General features: G+C 44.1%; 1 protein-coding gene across 1 annotated transcript in view; it reads right to left on the reverse strand.

The window, feature by feature from the left end:
* The window catches only part of TRPC7 (transient receptor potential cation channel subfamily C member 7), a 125,171-nt gene that overhangs the window by 25,727 nt on the left and 78,637 nt on the right, over positions 1-20,807 (reverse strand). Inside the window, exons 5-6 of the mRNA XM_059060579.2 lie at positions 11,383-11,616; positions 5,863-6,127 (exon numbers count right to left, since the gene is read on the reverse strand). Of these exons, the coding sequence (XP_058916562.2) occupies positions 5,863-6,127; positions 11,383-11,616 (499 nt within the window). The remainder of the gene's footprint in view (positions 1-5,862; positions 6,128-11,382; positions 11,617-20,807) is intronic.

Below are 20,807 nucleotides of genomic sequence, written 5' to 3' on the forward strand. Positions count from 1 at the left end.
TGTATGTGTGGGCAGAGTCTCAAGGAGCCTCTGCCTCAGCCCCAGTGTCCATCTCCAGGTTCACTGGAGGGAGGAACTGGCTTTCCTGCAGCCCCACTGAGGTGGGTGGAGCTGAGTCAGTGCCTTCTGCCCCTGGTGTGCATATGAGTCTCTCTGTAGGGTATGGAAATTTTCCATGACTGTCATGAAAAATAGAAGCTTCTAATTTTGCCTAGCACTGCTGAAGTTCCTTCCATTAAAATGATCCCTGGGGAATGGAATAACCTTAAGTAAGAGAGGTATGTTTTGATTACAATGTCTCAACCCAGCTATGCTGTGAAGCTGACTCCACAACAGCCTGTAGAAAAGATTGGCTGGGATCATCTTTTGAGGGTCAGGGCCTACATTTTTTTTTTAAATTTATTTTTGGCTGGGTAGGGTTTTCGTTGCTGCACGCCGGCTTTCTCTAGTTGCGACGAGCGTTGCGGTGCACAGGCTTCTCATTGCGGTGGCTTCTCTTGTTGCGGAGCACGGGCTCTAGGTGCACGGGCTTCAGTAGTTATAGCATGTGGGCTCAGTAGTTGTGGCTTGCAGGCTCTAGAGCGCAGGCTCAGTAGTTGTGGCACACGGGCTTAGTTGCTCCATGGCATGTGGGATCTTCCCGGACCAGGGCTTGAACCCGTGTACCCTGCATTGGCAGGCGGATTCTTAACCACTGAGCCACCAGGGAAGCCCAGGGCCTACATTTACTCTCTAGTCAAAATTAAGTGGGGGAGGCCAAGTCCACCCAAAGAGAAGACCAGGAGCCCATCCTGGGTTATGTCAGAGAGCCCTTCACTTCACAGCCCTGGGTTCCCTCATTGCCCCCAGCCCCTCCCATTCTTCTTTATGTACCTGTCCTGTTATGGTCACCAGTCCGAGTATAGGGAAGGCCACCCTTTTCCTACACATTCTCACCCAGCTGTATTTCATTAGTGAGCCAAGGATTTTTGTCTCTGTTTCTCCAACACTGAAACTAGCATGGTGGACCCCAAGGTTTCCATATGATCTCTAAGCAGAAAGACTTTGCCTATGGGACATGTGCATTCCAGCAAAGGTGGCTGCAAAACAAAACTGCAAAAAGCAAATCCTATTTGTCTACTGACTTCCATGATAAAAATCAAAGGTATGTTCCCAATAAGAACAAAATTTCTAACAGTTGGAATTGAGCACTTGAAGACTTTTTGAAAGAAAATGCATTTTCAGGCGATTTCACCTCCACTTCCTTACCGCCGACTCAGGACACTTAGATTTTATACTCTGGGAGCATGAAACTGGTCTGCACACCTTCTCCTCCTCACCTCTGGTCATTTGCAGTTTCTAATAGAAGTGACTTAGAGACAATGAGCTGCCAGCTGGTGCCCATCTGTCGTGCACAGGCAGGCCCAGCTCACCACCCAGTGACCCGTGCGCACATGTACCCCTTTTCCTGCTCCTCCCTTCATGCCAGCCCCCGACACGGAAGCAGCTGTGAAACATAACCAGACCTTTGGTTCTGAAGGGAGAGGAGGCTGGAAAGTGGCCTCCTAACTGCTCCTAGGATTTGACTGCAGACCATGCTCTCCGCTGGAATCGGGCTACGTATTCCGACTGCGCAGAGCTTGAACTCCTATCAATAACACACTCACTTAGGTTAACAAAGCTCTTTTTGTTTTTCAGTGGGCAGAGCTGAGCGTGGTCTGTCTCCCCATCTGAGTAATGATGAGGTAGCATCAGATCAGCATTTCTCACTGTGCGGTCCTAAGACCACCTAAATCAGAATCCCCCAGTGGATTGTTTGTGCTGACTTCTAGGCCTACCTGGAAAGGCGGTAACTAGGCTCTCTAAGGGGTGGGGTCCAGGAAGACTCAGGTTTAGCCATCTCCCCGGATGATTCTGGTGTGGCCTCAGAAACGCTGGTCTCAATGAAGACAGTTCATACTGTGTGTTTATTCATACCTTGGGCAGAATTAGTTCAATCTGTCCGTTTTCCTCTACCTCCCCTCACTGAGGTCTGCCAGATGGACGGGATGGGAATTTGGGGGTGGGGAGGGAGGTACGGTGATTCTGGAACTGGAACACACTGGAGGTTAGGGCAGGGCCTGGCTGAGGGTTGTGGGTCTGTTGCTGGTGGAGAAACCTTTCTTCTTCTTTTTCCTTTTGTCCCAGGTTGTCTCTCCCCCTTCCATTTGGGACAGGACTATAACTCAGTGGGATTCGTGTGGGACTGGCTTTTGTGAGCTGGCCTGGGCCCGCACCCCTAGGTGAACAGGGCTCTTGTGAGACAGCTGTCTGTTGGTTCCTAACAGCTGACTTTCAAAGTGGACTCTCTTAGGGACCCAAGCTGTCCTTGAACATAGCTGGGGTGGGGTTGAGGGGGGCAAGGATAGGGGAAGGGTACCTGCAGTGTGCTCCAACCCCAATTTCCTTTCTGTAGCTTTGAGTCTTCTGACTCTACAGAAGCAGATGAGAGGGCCATCTTACCCTAAAGCTCTAAATTCCACACACAGACAGAAGGCGCCCTGGGGGTGGGCCAAAGGGGTGATCCTGAGCTGGGCAGGGCGGCCCGGGTGTGGGCTGTTATGAAGCATATTCACCAAGGGAGTCATTGGACTTCATCGTCAGCACGGCTGGCTCTCAGAAGAGCTCTGAGTCCCCCCCAAGCACGAGAATCCTTTAACCTCATGTGGCTTTTTGCTTATCAAAGAAGATCTCTGGGGGCGCGATAAGCTCCAGAGAGCAGTCAAAAGGTAAGAGATGACATTTACAAAAATCCATTCTTTCCTCTCTCCACTTCACTGCTCTGTTGACTGTTTTCCTGTTCAATCAAATCCTATTCACAGCTTCACATCCCATTTTAGGAGTTGCCAAGGCGATAAATATCCTGTCCTTTCTTTACTGTGCCTTGCTTTTGCCTTTTTTCTCTCCCTTGCCCATCCTGGAGAGCCTGAATCCTCTTTGTTTGGGTTTGTCATGTCTAGAAAGCTCCATTCAGTTCCCAGCAATGGGACAAGCCAATTGCTTTGGCCCTTCCTCCTGCTGTTACCTTTCCCCGTGACTTTCCCTGATCCCAGAGACTCCCTTTATAGATTGGCTGTGCTGTGTCCAGCTGAGAACTGTGGCCTGGACAGCCCTGCTCTTAAGTCATGACCTTTTTCATTTTTCACGTGTCGTGCTACCGACTTTCGGAGGGACTGTGGGCTGACGGTACAGCCTCCTTGTCGGGGGAGCGAAGGGGGATTGCCCAGAACACCCAGGGCGGGAGAAATGGGACAGAGGTCCTCACGGCCAGATTCCTAGTCAACTGCTTATCCTACTGCCTCGAATCTGGCTTCCTTTCTCCTGTTGATTCCCTCATTCTTGTTTACGAAGCATTTACTGAGCAATGCTATGTACAAGACATCATGCTAGACTGGAAACACAGGAGGGCCATCAAGGCTTGCCACAGAGGGTGAGAGTCTTTGTGTATCGACTGACATCTTGACTTGACATCAATAAACAATGCATCCCACACTGAGTGTGTGCAGTTAGCTTTGCCTCTAGCAGATGCAGAGCAAATTTGCTTTTGGGTGATTCAGGCTTATTTCATTCCTTCAGCAGTGAGTCACTGAGTGTTGGAGTGCTATAAAGTAGTCCAGCTGATCCACTAATGCACTTGGCCCGATCTGGTGGACAGTTGGCAGGCTAGGCCCCTGTCCAGAAAGGTCCTCTAGAGCCAGTCGGCCCCCAGGTGTCCTTTCTTACAGCTCATCCTGCCCCCCCTCCTTATTACTCATCATTTCCATTATGATCACTATCATTCATTGAAGGCTCATTATATGCCAAGCACTATATTCAAGCTGATTATCTTCTTTTTGGATCCTTACAACAATCCTGTGAAGCTGGCCATCTTGGTAGTCTCACTTCAGAGCTGGGGACATGAATGCCCGGGGAGGGGTTAAGCACTTGCCCAAGGTAACACAGTCAGTAAGAGGAGAGCTCAGACTGAAACCTAGTCTGTCTGAGCCAGGGGTGTGAGGTGTGCTGAGACACAGAGCCAGGCACCCCTTGGGTGCATTTCTCAGGGCTCGCCAGGCACTTGTTCTCTGTGAACACAAACCACTTCTTTGCCTCAGAGAGTAACAGCTTTTGTGCTTCAGCAGCACCAGAGGCCCACCCTTCTGGGCAATTCTACTCGGGCAGGGCAGTGCTGTCCACGATTCTGAGCTGAGGGGCACAGGGTCCATCGCACTTGGTCTGGGTTCTTCGAGTCATGGGCCGTCCCTTGAAGGGTGATTTCTCTGGAAGAAGGGTCAAGTGAAGGCCCCTTGCAAGGTGGGACCTGCTCAAGGAGCCTGCACGGTGCGGCTCCGCCACTGTCACTGGCTGGAAAATAAATTCCAGGCCGCTCAGGGGTTCTTGGGGACCAGTGTCCGCAAGTGCTTAGCCCTGTGGGTTCCGGTTGCCATGCTTGTGGCTGGAGACCTGACTGACCTTCCCTCAAGACTCTGGGCGGGAGCCTGATAAAGGCGGGGAGCAGTTCTGGGACCAGGTGAGCCTGGGGCAGGACCTGGACTGGAAACGCTTCTGAGCTTCAGGCACTTTACAGAATCCCTTCTTTTATTTGTGAAGGTATTTATGAACAAGGGTGGGAAGTCTTATTTCCATCTTGCCAGTGAGGACACGGAGGCTCAGATCAATCAAGTGACTCGGCTTAAGGTCATTAGCTACGAAATGCCTACACCAGTGTAAACTCAGATTTGCCAGATTCTTCTACTAGACCACTGCTCAGTGCTACTGATGGCCCTCCAGGAGACCCCCTGGCGTCCCCCAGAGGGGAGGATCTCTGGGTCTTTGTGGACATAGGGTCAGTGAGCTCCGACACCACCCCGTGGGGGAGGCCTTGGCATTGCTTGCTCTGCGTGCAGCAGCTCCTTCTGGAGCTGACAGCTCCTTGTCTCTCGGTCACACCGCATGCCTCTTGCCTCCCTCGCCTGGGCCTTCCCTGCTGCTTCTGAGGCACATAGTGCTGCAGGACTTGCTCGGTGCCCGTGCACAGCACTGGTTTGCCCAGCCAGGCACGGAGAGCTGCTGAGCTGTGCCCACAGGCAGACCTACCTCCCATGCTGTGCAGCTATGGCTTCCCCGGGGGCGGACCTAGAAGTGTAGGTACACTAATGTCCTGTGGAGTGAATTTGATTAATGAAAGACAAAAGACAGCAGATGGAAGAGGTCTGGCTGATAAATCATCTAATTCTATCCTGATGGGCTATTCTGAGATTTAGTACTATATGTCTCACTGTAGAAGTCTGTGATGACCAAGTTGTATGCCTTGGTAGATGGTGGCCAGGTCAGCAACCGGTATGTGCTTTCCCTCCCCCCACATGCCATTTTCTTTTTTCCTTTGATCTTATTTCATGTGGATTACAACTCCCTGTCTCCAGTGAAATATTGGCATGCAAGACCTGCCCTGGGCTTTGTTTTCTAGGTAACATAGGCTAAGCCAATCATAATAGTAATAATTCCTTCCATTTATTTAATTTACTGTGTGGCAGCTAAATCAGCTCATTGAATCCTCACACTGTTCCTGTTAAGCGGGTATTATTAGTTGCCTCATTTTAAAGATGAGGAAACTAAGACTCAGAGAAATTAAGGAACATGCTCATGGCCACACAGCATGTAAGTGGCAAAGTGAGGATTAAACCCAGCTCTTCTGCTTTTCCAACTCCAGAACCTGAACTCGAAACCACCCTTGAATAAAGTTGCCTTTAAGCTTTAGAAATGCCAAGGAAACCTGAGTCTCTGTGAGGAGACACTTGCAAGAGGCTGCCAAGGATCCCTGGGAAGCCCGGAGAGCCCCTCAGGAGAGAGCAAAGGGGTACTCACGTTGTAAACGCTGGGTTGTACTTTGCACCTCGGTAGTAGGAGTACAGATTGAACATTCCAATCATGAAGGCCACAAACACCATGATGAAAATGACCATGAACTTGAAGATATCTTTCACAGTTCTCCCCAGGGAGATCTGCAGGGGCCCAAAACTCTCGTTGGCTGGCAGGATGTACGCGATTCGAGAGAAGCTCAGCACGACAGCTATCGCATACAGCCCTTCCGATATGATCTGAGGGTCTGAAGGCCACCACTTGTCCCTGGCTAAAAGAAAACAATCTGGGTTACTCACTGGGCAACAGGATCTGCTCTGGAAGAGAAACCAGTTAGGCATCTTTAGAGGCCTCTAACCTCATCACTTGCCATTCCTGTCCTTGTCTCTAAATTAATCCTAATAGATTGAAGGTGCCACCCTCCCTCTTGGAACATGCTGGCCCATCCATCCGCCTGGAACACTGTCCCCTCACTTCAATCCCAGTCACCCTTCAAGACTCTGCTCAGGTGTCATCTCTTTCAGGAAGACTTCTGTGCCCCCCACAGGCTGGGGCAGCCTCCCTGTACCCCTTTCTGCTCCCACAGTATCCCGTGTACCCTCCTGTCATGCACTCACCATGCTGCTTGCTATCCTATCTTCCTTCCCAGTGTTTGAGCTCCACAAGCAGGGGCTGTCCCTTTCACAAGGAGGTGGTGGGGAGGAGCACAGACTTAGAGTCAGACAGACCTGAGGTCGAAAGTGGCCTTTCTACGCAGTGGCTGTATGTAAAATATGACTCTCGGCAAGTCAGTTAACTTTTTTTTTTTTTGCTTTTAAAATCTTTTATTGTCATTTAAAATTTTTAAAAATATTTTAATTTTATTGGAGTATAGTTGATTTACAATATCGTGTTAGTTTCAGGTATATAGCCAATTGACTCATGTAGTTATACATATACAGATATTCACTCTGTTTTAGGTTCTTTTCTCATATAGGTTATCACAGGGTAGAGTTCCCTGTGCTATACTGTAGGTCCCCGTCAGTCATCTATCTTATAAATAGTAGTATGTGTATGTTCATCCCAAGCTCCTGATTTATCCCTCCCCTCCACATTTCCCCTTTGGAAACCATAAGTTTGTTTTTTGATATCTATAAGTCTGCTTCTGTTTTGTACATAAGTTCATTTGTATCTTTTTTAAAAATTAGATTCCACATATAAGTGTTATATGATATTTGTCTTTCTCTGTCTGACTTACTTCACTTAGTATGATAATCTCTAGGTCCATCCATGTTGCTGCAGATGGCATTATTTCATTCTTTTTTATTGTTGGGTAATATTCCATTGCATATATATACCACAACTTCTTTATCCATTCCTCTGTTGATGGACTTCTAGGTTGCTACCATGTCTTGGCTATTGTAAATAGTGCTGCAATGAACATTTGGGTGCATATATCATTTCAAATTATGGTTTTCTCTGGATATATTTTATATTGGGATTGCTGGATCATATGGTAGTTCTATTTTAAGTTTTTTAAGGAAACTCTGTACTGTTCTCCATAGTGGCTGTACCAGTTTACATTCCCACCAACAGGAGGGTTCCTTTTTCTCCATACTCTCTCCAGCATTTATTATTTGTAGACTTTTTGATGATGGCCATTCTGACCTGTGTGTGGTGATACCTCATTGTAGTTTTGATTTGCATTTCTCTTTTAACTAGTGGTGTTGAGCATATTTTCATGTGCTTTTTGGCCATCTGTGTGTCTTTTTTGGAGAACTGTCTGTTTAGATCTTCTGACCATTTTTTGATTGGGTTGTTTGTTTTTTTGATATTGAGCTGCATGTGCTGTTTGTATTATATATTTTGGAGATTAATCCCTTGTTGGTTGCATCATTTGCAAATATTTTCTCCCATTCTGTGGGTTGTCTTTTTGTTTTGTTGATGGTTTCCTTTGCTGTGCAGAAGCTTTTAAGTTTAATTAGGTCCAGTTTTTTTTTTGTTTGTTTTTTTTTTAAATTTTCATTACTCTAGGAGGTATATCAAAAAAGATTACTGCGATTTATGTCAAAGAGTGTTCTGCCTGTGTTTTCCTCTAAGAGTTTTATAGCGTCTGGCCTTACATTTCAGTCTTTAATCCATTTTGAGTTTATTTTTGTGTATGGTGTTAGAGAATGTTCTAACTTCATTCTTTTACATGTAGCTGTCCAGTTTTCCCAGCACCACTTATTGAAGAGGCTGTCCAATTAACTTTTTAAGCATCATTTTCCCCATCTGCAAATTGGGGATAATATCATCAATGTGGTGAGAATGAAATGAAATCATTTATGTAAAGTGCTTAGCTGGAAAACAAATTGCAGGCCACTCAGGGGTTCCTGGGAACAAGGGTCTGGCACACAGCAGGTGCTGATAAATGTTTGTTAAATGGCTGAATGAAATCCTAATCACAAGTTTAGCCATAAATCAGAACAAATGAGCTCACACGGGGGCCAGTAATATGATGGTTCTTGCCTGAGAAAATGCTCTTGGGTTTGGTTCTTCAGGCAGTGTGTGTCTGCGAGTTGCTCCCTGACTGAACTAAGGCCCCCAAACTGGTGACCAGTCATCCAAGTTTGCTATGACATCCCTGTTTCAAGTGGCAAGAGTCCTGGGACCTGTCTCGTGCTGGGGAGATTCTGCTTGTGGTCACTGGTGAGGATCTGAGCTGCCCTGGGTATGCAGAGCAAACCTGTAAAGTGTTTCTATTGTAGTTCTAATGGTGCAAGGAGCAGCAGCTTTCTTTAATAAGCTGCCTTCTATGTGTCAAGACATACAGTGATTTTCAAGTGAGGGTAGAACCTTCCTCCTGGGGCAGAGTGTGTGTGTGGGCATCTGTGGATGTCACAATGACTGGGTAGGAGTCTTATTGGGATGCTAATATCCTGCAATGCTCCAGACAGACCTGTTCCATGAGAACTGCCCTGCTGAACAAGTCAATTGTGCCCCTGTTGAGAAATACTAAGTGAAACTTAAACTGAGAGACCTAAATTAGCCCTTACACTTATATTAGCTGTAATTTTCACAACAGCCCTGTAGAGGAGGTATTATTACTGCCATTCTAAAGACTGGATTTGGGGTATGGGGTCTTTTTCAGAGCCAGGTAAATGCAGATAGCAAGGATATTACATAGTGATTCTTGGCACCCCAAGGGAGATGGAAGAGAAGAATTTTGTTCTTTATTTTCAAAGCTAGACTCTGTTAAACAATTACAATCATAAAGAGCAGCAAGAGATCTTTAGTAAGGGAAGCCAGGCCTCCATTTGACACAGACTTTCATGTAGTGCATTCTAAATTATATGCGGAAATATATAAAGTTATAGACTTTATGTTCTCATCAAGGTCATAAAACTCAGAAAGACAAGTAAGGGGAACAAATGTATTTTTCCAATATATCTGTTGCCCTCCATGGATAAATAACACATTTGGATAACATGAAATAGGACTCAGATTCTTCAAACAGATGCCAAAAGGAATTCCTTTTTTCTCTCTCATATAATTTATCATCTTAAACCTCAGTCGTAATAATAAAAGCCATTCCTATAATCTATTAAGATAGATTTAGCTGTGGTCAGACCCTGGTGACCCGGTCAAGACTTTTAGTGAAAAGTACTCTACTTTGACTGGCTTGTAAGAATTTTGATGGGTGTAAAAGCAAACAGCACTTTGATGGTTCAGACAAAGGGATTTTCTTCCCCTTGGAGCTGTTTCTAGGAGAAAAATTGCCCTATTGTTACCTGAAAAACACCTGCCTACTTGGTGCTGAGGAGGTTGGAAGGGACCATTGCCTGGCTGACCACTAGAGGGCGCTCTGCCTCCATAACTGGGGCACAAGCCAATCCTTGAGATGCAAAAGATTTCAAGGGTACACGGTGAACCACAGTGCAAGGACAATAACGTGCAAAGCTTTGGGTTGGGTGAGACTTTAATGGGTGAGACTTTAATACAATCCAGAAAAAGAATAGAAGTCACAAGTGAGCAATACTGTGGCTTGAATCACAGCCCTAGAAAAGTATGCAATGCAGTATCAAGATTCTCTCATCTTTCCTTAACGAAGCCTGAGCAGCATAGAGGGGAAAATATGCAAACCCATGCTTTGAAAATGTCTGGATTTGCTAAAGCAACAAATGAAGAGTGGATGATTTGTAATGCTACAAGACTCTCCATTTCTTTGTGTGTGTGGGGGGTTCCCTACCACATTTACATGTAACATAATCTGTGTAACACAATCTACATTGAATATGGGCAGCAACTCAAGTTTTGTGTTAAGTGGCCAACCTTCTGGAGATCATTGCTGTACCTGATCATGAAGATTATGTGGCCATATGCACCACGTGGCTTCCATCTAACAGGGACATTTGACATTCAAACCTTTCATGCCACTAGTGACTGCCTATTAAATGTCCAGCTAATTTACCATTAACAACAATATCTATTGCTTCTTCTCCCCACTTATCTTTCTTTTAGTACAGAAGCTACAGTGATTGAGCCAGAAAATGACCCCAGAGGTAGTAGTGATAATAACTTGTTACTATTAGTGAGCATTTAATATTTCAGAACACAGTGCAAAATTCTTCATGTGTACTATCTTATTTAACCCTCGAAACAAACTTTCTGACATGTATTTTCCCAGTTTTACATATGGGAAAATAGATGGTCAGAAAAATTAAGTAAACAAGTCCCTACAGTAAGCTACAGAAATAGGATTTGATTCCAGGTCTCTCTAACTCCAAAGACTGCGAACATAAACACTATGCCATTCTGCACCGTTCTCATTTCATGTTGGACCAGGATCCCTTGCTATCCAAGGCAGTACTGTATTTCTGGTAATACTGTAAGCCATGCCACGAAAACCTGTTTCTTCCTCTATAAATTAGGAACAACAACAACAAAATCCTTTCTGTGGGGCTGTTGCAATGATTGGAGTTTATGGTGTAAAATGTCTATACAGTTCCTGACACCTAGAGGGTCCTTGATAAATGGATGCTTTAACTCTTATTACTAAAAATTCAATCTAGCATCTCACACTGTATGGCCTTGTGGTTTGAAAGAATTAAGGCATCTTCTAAGAACCTATCTTGCCATGAGAAAATAACTTTTGAACTGGGAAAGCAAGACTTAATTTTGCAGAAAATACAGGGATCCAATATGTAAGGAAAAGCTCCTGGATCCACATCAGAAATGAGATTTCTTTAAAAAAGAAAAAAAAAAAGGATCCCCCAGAAACGCTCGAAGAACCTTCTCAAAACAAATCCATCCTTTCCAACACAAAACGATTCATTTCTCGTCGTCACTAATTACACGTTCTATTCAGCTGGTTGTATTGCAGGGACTAGGGCTTTCTTGGAGGGTGGCGGGGCGGTGTCTGCTTTGACAGTAGAAACCACCAAAGTTGGCCACACCCATGTTACAAACCACCAGGGGCGGGACGAGCCACGCTCATGGCCCCTGGCCACGCCCCGGAAGCTCGCGGAGCGGAAGGCGTAGCCCAACACCGCCGACTCGACTCACCGTAGGTGAAGTAGGCCACTTCTGGTGGAAGTGAGACGTTGTGGAGCGTGTCGTCCTGCACGTGCTGGTCCACGTACACCTGGGCCTCGCTGGCCTTCAGGAAGGCCATGAATCTTGCGGTGAAGGAGGCCACGAAGATGGACAGCATTCCGAAATCCAGCAGGTTCCACAGGTGCAGCACGTACTCCCGCGGCCCCTCCTCCCAGATTTCCTTGCATTCGGACCAAATCATTCCTGCGGGAGAGTGAGAAGGTCAGGCTCATTTTGCATTTCCGGGCGTGTGTGACCATAGGGGGCACGGAGGGAACCAGGGTACAGATGTGAATGTAGGTTCTTTGGAGCTGGGAACGTTGAGAGACAGCAGCAAACGAAAACATGCCCTCAAAGGCGGATTTATAGTCAGGAAATCCACAGACAGCAAGAATTCGTGCCACCTGTCTCTCTGCTTGCTGATAAACCATCTCCAGGTGTGAGGAGAGAGTTCTCATCCATTGATAGATTTTTAGAGGAAATATAGAAGAAATGTAATGGCTGACATTTATATATTTTAAGAACTGGGAGGTTATAAGGAATCATCCAGTTCTAAACTAAGTATAACGAAACTCAGGTCCAGGAATGGGAAAGGGTTTTCTGAAGCTCCCACATATGTCCTAGAACCCAGTTCTCCTAACTCCCTGATTAGAATGCTTTCCTTTATATTTCTACGAATGTTTCAGTGAACATTAGTTTTGGGATATTAGTTTTTCTTTTCCTTACTCTTTTATAACTTATTGGATTTTAAAAACATATGTCTTCACTGTTACATGTTGATGTAGAAGTCAACGAGATGTTGCTACTTCCCCCATCCCACCTCTAAGCCAGCCTCCTGAGGTAGCTGAGACTAACAACTGGGTGTGTATCCTTATTTACCTGTATTATCCAATATCGTAGCCACTAGTCACATGTGGATACTGAGCAATTGAATTGTGGCCAGTTAAATTGAGGGATTCCATATAAGTAGAATACACACCAGATTTCAAAGACTTTTTACAAAAAATGTAAAATATCTCAACATTTAAAATCTGAAATGATATTTTAGATATACTGAGTTAAATAAAATCTCTTATTACTAATTTCATCTCTTTTTATAATATGGCTGTTAGAAAATTTTAACTTAAATATGTGGCTTATGGTGTGGCTTGCCTTATATTTCTATTGAATATTGCTATTCTCTACCTTTATCTTCATTGATTATTAAATTAGTTTAGATTATTAAAAATTACTTGGTAACATTTTGAGCACCTACTATGTGTACATATTATATCTGTTATAATATATACACATTATGTACATGTATGTGTACATATTAACTCCCTCAGATCTTTGCAGTAACCCTATGAAGTACATTCTCTTATTATCCCAGTTTTACAGCTGATATTTCCTTAGACATAGTGAATTGTAATGTGCCCAGATAGGAGGCAGGAGATCTGAAATTTGAGTCCAGAAGGTCTCCCCCTAGAGTCCCATGCTCTTGACCACTATGCTCTTTGCTTCTCCAGGAAATAGAATTGAGTTGAAAGCAGATAATGAAGAAAAAAGACTCTTGAATGTTTTCTAATTAACATCAGAGAGTTTGCAGCTACTCAGACGTAGGAAAGATTTGATGCAGAACTAGCCCATTTTGTGTTACACAGTGCTACACTTCACCTGCATACTTAGAAGGTTAATATGGTAAAAGAATCACTAACTAATTGGTTAGTGAAACAGTTCCAGCTCATTGACCACATATCCCTTAAAGGTTAACACCACCAGCCCCTTGGCACTCCCCTGGCTCTCGTGCATCAGACATGATGGCCTGCCTTCCCAGGTTCCTCCTGCCTCTTCCACAGCTGTTTAGAGAAGTTGTGGCTTTGTTTGATGAAACAGATTCTAAGATCTGCATGTCTGTCAAATTGGAGGGAGATGGCAGGAAGTGTCCTCAAACATTGCAGGTCTGTTTACAAGACTCCCCCCACCACACACACCTTGCTCCCCACTTTTTTTCCTTAACAAAGCCATACTTCCCAAGCGTACACTTTGAAAATTTTTGTGGTAATTCAGTGAAGTAAAATTTCCTTAACAATGAAATGTACTTTCATCTGTGCCTGTTCAAATAGATATTTAAAATAGGTTATTGGAGAAACCATTACAGGCTGGAAAAAATGTTTGTTGCTTTCCTCTATGCCCCTGCCCCCCCATTACAATTCCTAATGTCTTAGTGGAACTGCTTTTTGCTGAGCACTAGGAGAATTACAGGCTATCAATTATTTTAATTCAGGAAGCCCTGGATTCAGTTCTACCTTGGTCACTCTTACTGGGTATGTGACCTTGGGTAAGTCCCTTGATTTCCTTGAGGTTTTGGGGTAATTTCCAGGACTTAAAGCTCTATGAATCTGAAATGCAAATTATTTACAGTAAACTGATTTTTCTGACCAATACAGAGGCTCCTCATTGGGCATTGCAAATCACTTCCTCCACGGTCCAATGCCTACATCAGTCTTCCTAGATTTATGTATTAACTTAGCCAGACTCATTTAAATTATTCCAAGTCCATGAGTAAAAGTAGCATGGGCCCAAGGGTTTGAGCATCAGGAATGCTTAATTAAAAAAGAAATGTGTGAAATTAAGTACTTCAGTGAGTGAAATTATGTCCCCTGCTTCCAGGGTGCCGAGGGTAGTTCAGCATTGTATATCCAACCTGAGCCCCCTGGACTTTTGCCTCTAGCATGTCAATCAGATGAGTATATAGAGCCCAGGGGCTTAGAGAGTAAGGATGTTGGGCAGTGGAGCCTCCTTCAGGCAAACTCCCCTTCACTCAGGGATGCCTGGAGCGCAGAGCACATGGTCACTGGTAATTAATGAGGATGACTAGCAGAGGAACAGGTTGGGAGATGCTGGGAAGCCTTGGGGGAAATGAGTAGCTTTATTTAGGCAGGTTCTAAGTAACGGCATGCAGGCTGCTGAGATGGGGCTTGGCAGTTCAAAAGGTGGTTCACTCCCATCCCTGCCTCAGATGCTATGCAGAAGGGATCCCCCTTCAAAGTCCTGTGAGATTTAACTGTGTGCATTCCTTAAACGGTCATAGCCCCTTCCTCTACACAGGGTTTCTCTACACTGTCCCAGCGCCCCCTAACCACATCTTGGGAGGCTTGTCTGTTCTTTTGGGTCAACTTCTGATCATTGGGTCAGGATATAGGTGTTCTGTTAACTCACAGGTGGGAGAATATCCCTAGAAGCCCTCAATCCTCAGGCCCTAACCTCCGAACACCATCTCAGTGGCAGGTCCTTTGCAACAAATCTGGGCCTCACGCACATTCAGGGTTCATTTGTCTTCCAGGCAAGGAGATGATATTAATAGATGCAAAAATTTTCTAAGAAAGCTCATCCCCATCTCTAATTTTAGTAGCTAACCATTGTTGAGTACCTGCTAGGTTCTAGGCCCTGTGCTAAACACTTTTCCAACACTAAAGCTTCCTTACAGTTTGATAGGTACCGACTATAATTATCTCCACGTTACAGATGAACAGACTCGTGTATGAAGATGGCAAGTAAATTATCCAAAGTCACACAGGCGGTTCAGGACCTTCTTTCCACTGTGCTGTCGCTCACCATGCCCTCTACTAGGCACAGACTTACTCTCACTGGTCAGGAACTCATTTACCACTTAACGGACAGTGTTGAGCTCTGACTTTGTGCCAGGCACCATTCTGGGGATACCACAGCCAAGAAGATGCTATCCCTTCCCCAGCAAGCTCGGTCTAGTGCTGGAGACAGATGTGTCCACAAACAGTAGTGCTATAGGGTGACAGATGCTGTAATGAAAACGTCCAGGGGACCGTTTGTCGATACACAATGATAAGAGCAGTCAGTGTTATAATCATGAGACCCAGCAGAGTGCCTGGCATAACATATATCTGTTGACTGAATGAAGGAGGTGACACCTAGCATGAGGAACCAGGAGGTAGCTGGGTGAAGGAGCAGGGGCTGAAAGGTGTTCCACATAGTGGCTGTGGATGTGAGGGAGAACAGGCTGTTGTAGGGGACTGCAAGAGGCTTAGTATGGCTTAGGGTTGGTGGGGGTTCGGGCTGGGGCTGGAGGTCGGCAGCAGGGAGGGTTAGTGAAGGCCCAGTAGATCCCGAAAGGCCCTCCTTCGGGCCATGAGGAGGAGGCTGAGTGTCACCCTAAGCTAGTTAGCTCCTAAAGCTGATAAGTGGAGCAGCAACGTGGTCTGACTTGCTGGGAGGGATTTTGGCAGGTTGGCTGGAATAGTCTACTTGGAAATCTTACCTAGATAAATGAGGAAACCATCAAAAGAATGATTTAGGTGAGGAACACAGCCCATTTGATTTTGCAGTTTTATTCTTTGTCAGACTTAGATGTGTGATTCTGGAGCTAAGACTTAGCACTGCCCTCAAAGAGTTTGTAATCCTTGGTGGGTGACATGAGGGAGCAGCTTGATCCTCACATTTTACACATGTGAAAGCTGAAATTCAGAGAGGCAGAGCCACCAAGGAAGAAGGGACACAGGACTGGGCTTCTTGATAACCAGTCCCAATCTCTCTCCTCTTCTCCCTCTCTTTAAGTGTATTTTCCTACTGTGCTAGGCATTTACATCTCACTCCATCAATTGAGCTTTCAACTGAGGCATCTGTTTAAGAAAACACTGCAAGGTTCTCTGTAAGAGTTGGGTTGAGAGAGTCTTCATGACATAATTCTCTTCCTAGACGGAGAAATGACATGCGTGGTGAAGAGGCTTCCTGCCCTCCAAGCTCCATGGCTTTGTGCGAACCACTAATGTTGTCACAGTCCTCTGGTGAGCGTCTGTATAGACACACTCTCCGAGTCACAAGCTGTATTATAAGCCCTTTCCTCTACCCCAGAGTGGCTGCTCATGATACAGGCAAGAAAGATATATTCCTGTGGTATGAACTGATGTTGGAGATTCTCCAGGCAGAAGGATCTGTGATCTCTGGTTCATTTGGTCCTCCCCAAAGCAAGTTGTCTTACAACTCTGGAGAACACACATGTATGCTAGCAAATTCACCTCTCCTTCCTCAGTCACGCTCTTCTCTTGGCTTCCTTTTTTTTTTTTTTTTTTTAAAGTTTTTAAAAAATTAATTAATTAAAAAAAATTTATTTGTTTGCACCAGGTCTTAGTTGTGGCTCATCTGCTCCTTAGTTGTGGCACGTGGACTCCTTAGTTGTGGCAGGCAGGCTCCTTAGTTGTGGCTCATTGGCTCCTTGGTTGTGGCACGCGAACTCTTAGTTGCGGCATGCATGTGGGATCCAGTTTCCTGACTAGGGTTCCAACCCGGGCCCCCTGAATTGGGAGCACGGAGTCTTAACCACTGTGCCGCTGGTGAAGTGTGTCTTGGCTTCCTTGATACTGTGTCCTGGTTTTTCTTCTACCTTTGCATGTGGTCTTAGGCTCCTTGTGGCTTCTACCTCCTCTGCCCCTGCTTTAAATCTCCTGCATTTACAATCTAGAAGTTTCTCAAAATTCTGCTAGTAGTCAAGTAAAGCATCTGGAGTTCAGGAAGAATGTATTTCTGATTGGGTTTGACCCTTCCACAGAATTGTACAGCAGAAGAGGAACAACCTACATATCCAGTAGGGGTTTGGGGAAGTAATAGAGTATTGTCACACTATGTGGCCATTGAGAGAGGGCCTTGGGAAAACCAGATACCTACATGGAGCAAGAGCTAACAGAAGATGAAAAGAATCAACTACAATTTGTATGATTAGAGAAATATTAATATTAATTGAGACAGGCTGGAAACAAAGGAAAGCATGTAGTATTTATTGTCAGAGATGTTAACTGTTAGGAAGAAAAAGAGGAGGGAGAATAGGAGGGCAGTGAGGGTAGACAAACTTGCAGTTTTAAACAGGTTGGTTAAAAAAGTCTTCACTTTGAGAAGGAGACTTTTTTCTTTTTTTCATTCTCAGTTTCTTCTTTTTTAAAAATTTATTTATTTATTTTTTAACATCTTTATTGGAGTATAATTGCTTTATAGTTGTGTTAGTTTCTGCTGTATAACAGCAGAAAACTGTTAGTTTCTGCTGTATAACAAAGTGAATCAGCTCTACATATACATATATCCCCATATCCCCTCCCTCTTGCTTCTCCCTCCCACCCTCCCTATCCCACCCCTCTAGGTGGTCACAAAGCACTGAGCTGATCTTCCTGTGCTATGTGGCTGCTTCCTACTAGCTATCTACTTTACATTTGGTAGTGTATATATGTCTATGCCACTCTCTCACTTCGTCCCAGCTTACCCTTCCCCCTCCCCGTGTCCTCAGGTCCATTCTCTATGACTGCATCTTTATTCCTGTCCTGTCCCTAGGTTCTTCAGAACCAATTTTTTTTTAGATTTCATATATATGTGTTAGCATACAGTATTTGTTTTTCTATTTCTGACTTACTTCACTCTGTATGACAGACTCTAGGTCTATCGACCTCACTACAAAAAACTTAATTTTGTTTCTTTTCATGGCTGAGTAATATTCCATTGTATATATGTGCCACATCTTCTTTATCCATTCGCCTATTGGTGGACACTTAGGTTGCTTCCTTGTCCTGGCTATTGTAAATAGTGCTGCAGTGAACATTGTGGTACATGACTCTTCTTTTTTGAATTAAAAAAAAATTATTTATTTATTATTGGCTGTGTTGGGTCTTCGTTGTAGCGCATGGGCTTTCTCTAGTTGCAGTGAACAGGGGCCTCTCTTCGTTGCAGTATGTGGGCTTCTCATTATGGTGGCTTCTCTTGTTGAGGAGCATGGGCTCTAGGTGCATGGGCTTCAGTAGTTGTGGCACATGGGCTGAGTAATTGTGGTGCACGGGCTTAGTTGCTCCATGGCATGTGTGATCTTCCCGGACCAGGGTTCAAACCTGTGGCCCCTGTGTTGGCAGGTGGATTCTTATTCACTGTGCCACCAGGGAGGCCTATGGTATATAACTCTTTGAATTATGGTTTTTTCAGGGTATATGCCCAGTAGTGGGATTGCTGGGTTGTATGGTAGTTCTATTTTTAGTTTTTTAAGGAACTTCCATAATGTTCTCCATAGTGGCTGTATCAATTTACTTTCCCACCAACAGTGCAAGAGGGTTCCCTTTTCTCCACACCCTCGCCAGCATTTATTATTTGTAGATTATTGATGATGGACATTCTGCCAATGAGGTGATACCTCATTGTAGTTTTGATTTGCATTTCTCTAATAATTAGTGATGTTGAGCATCCTTTCATGGGTTTGTTGGCAATCTGTATATCTTCTTTGGAGAAATTTCTATTTAGGTCTTCTGCCCATTTTTGGATTGGGTTGTTTGTATTTTGGATATTGAGCTGCATGAGCTGCTTGTATATTTTGGAGATTAATCCTTTGTCAGTTGCTTCATTGGCAAATATTTTCTCCCATTCTGAGAGTTGTCTTTTCATCTTGTTTATGGTTTCCTTTGCTGTGCAAAAGCTTTTAAGTTTCATTAGGTCCAATTTGTTTATTTTTGTTTTTATTTCCATTTCTCTAGGAGGTGAGTCAAAAAGGATCTTGCTGTGATTTATGTCATACAGTGTTCTGCCTATGTTTTCCTCTAAGAGTTTGATAGTGTCTGGCCTTGCATTTAGGTCTTTAATCCGTTTTGAGATTATTTTTGTGTATGGTGTTAAGGAGTGTTCTAATTTCATTCTTTTACATGTAGCTGTCCAGTTTTCCCAGCACCACTTATTGAAGAGGCTGTTTTTTTCTCCATTGTATATTCTTGCATCCTTTATCAAAAATAATGTGACCATATATGTGTGGTTTTATTTCTGGGCTTTCTGTCCTGTTCCATTGATCTATATTTCTGTTTTTGTGCCAGTACCATACTGTCTTGATTACTGCAGCTTTGTAGTATAGTCTGAAGTCAGGGAGCCTGATTCCTCCAGCTCTATTTTTCTTTCTCAAGATTGCTTTGGCTATTTGGGGTCTTTTGTGTTTCCATACAAATTGTGAAATTTTTTGTTCTAGTTCTGTGAAAAATGCCATTGGTATTTTGATAGGGATTGCATTGAATCTGTAAATTGCTTTGGATGGTAGAGTCATTTTCACAATATTGATTCTTCCAATCCAAGAACATAGTATATCTCTCCATCTGTTTGTATCATCTTTAATTTCTTTCATCAGTGTCTTATAGTTTTCTACATACACGTCTTTTGTCTCCTTAGGTAGGTTTATTTCTAGGTATTTTATTCTTTTTGTTGCAATGGTAAATGGGAGTGTTTCCTTAATTTCTCTTTCAGATGTATTGTCATTAGTGTATAGGAATGCAAGAGATTTCTGTGCATTAATTTTGTATCCTGCTACTTGACCAAATTCATTGATTAGCTCTAGTAGTTTTCTGGTAGCATCTTTAGGATTCTCTATGTATAGTATCATGTCATCTGCAAACAGTGACAGCTTTAATTCTTTTCCGATTTGGATTCCTTTTATTTCTTTTTCTTCTCTGATTGCTGTGGCTAAAACTTCCAGAACTATGTTGAATAATAGTGTTGAGAGTGGGCAACCTTGACTTGTTCCTGATCTTAGTGGAAATGGTTTCAGTATTTCACCATTGAGAACAACGTTGGCTGTGGGTTTGTCTTATATGGCCTTTATTATGTTGAGGTAAGTTCCCTCTATGCCTACTTTTTGGAGGGTTTTTATCATAAATGTGTGTTGGATTTTGTCAAAAGCTTTTTCTGCATCTGTTGCGATGATCATATGGTTTTTATCCTTCAGTTTGTTAATCTGGTGTATCCCATTGATTGATTTGCATATATTGAAGAATCCTTGCATTCCTGGGGTAAACCCCACTTGATCGTGGTGTGTGATCCTTTTAATGTGCTGTTGGATTCGTTTGCTAGTATTTTGTTGAGGATTTTTGCATCTTAGTTCATCAGTGATATTGGCCTGTAGTTTACTCTCTTTGTGACATCTTTGTCCGGTTTTGGTATCAGGGTGATGGTGGCCTCGTGGGATGAGTTTGGGAGTGTTCCTCCCTCTGCTGTATTTTGGAAGAGTTTGAGAAGGTTAGGTATTAGCTCTTCTCTAAATGTTTGACAGAATTCGCCTGTTGAGCCATCTGTTCCTGGACTTTTGTTTGTCGGAAGATTTTTAATCACAGTTTCAGTTTCAGTGCTTGTGATTGGTACAAGGAGACTTTTGAACATAGACCTGAGCAAGTGAGGGAGTGAGCCATGGTGCTGCCCATGGGAAGAAATCTTAGGCAGAGGGGGCAGCCTAAGCTGAGTTTCTGAGGCAGAAACAGTTTGAAGCAAGGAAGCCAGTGGGACTGAAAGAGAGTGAATGAGATGGGAGGTGATGGGAGATGAGGGCATAGAGTGGAGTAGAGAGGTAGAGGGCTTTGTAGGCCTTTATAGTGACATTGACT

The sequence above is a fragment of the Kogia breviceps genome, chromosome 4, assembly GCF_026419965.1.
Source record: "Kogia breviceps isolate mKogBre1 chromosome 4, mKogBre1 haplotype 1, whole genome shotgun sequence".
Lineage (NCBI taxonomy): Eukaryota > Metazoa > Chordata > Mammalia > Artiodactyla > Physeteridae > Kogia > Kogia breviceps.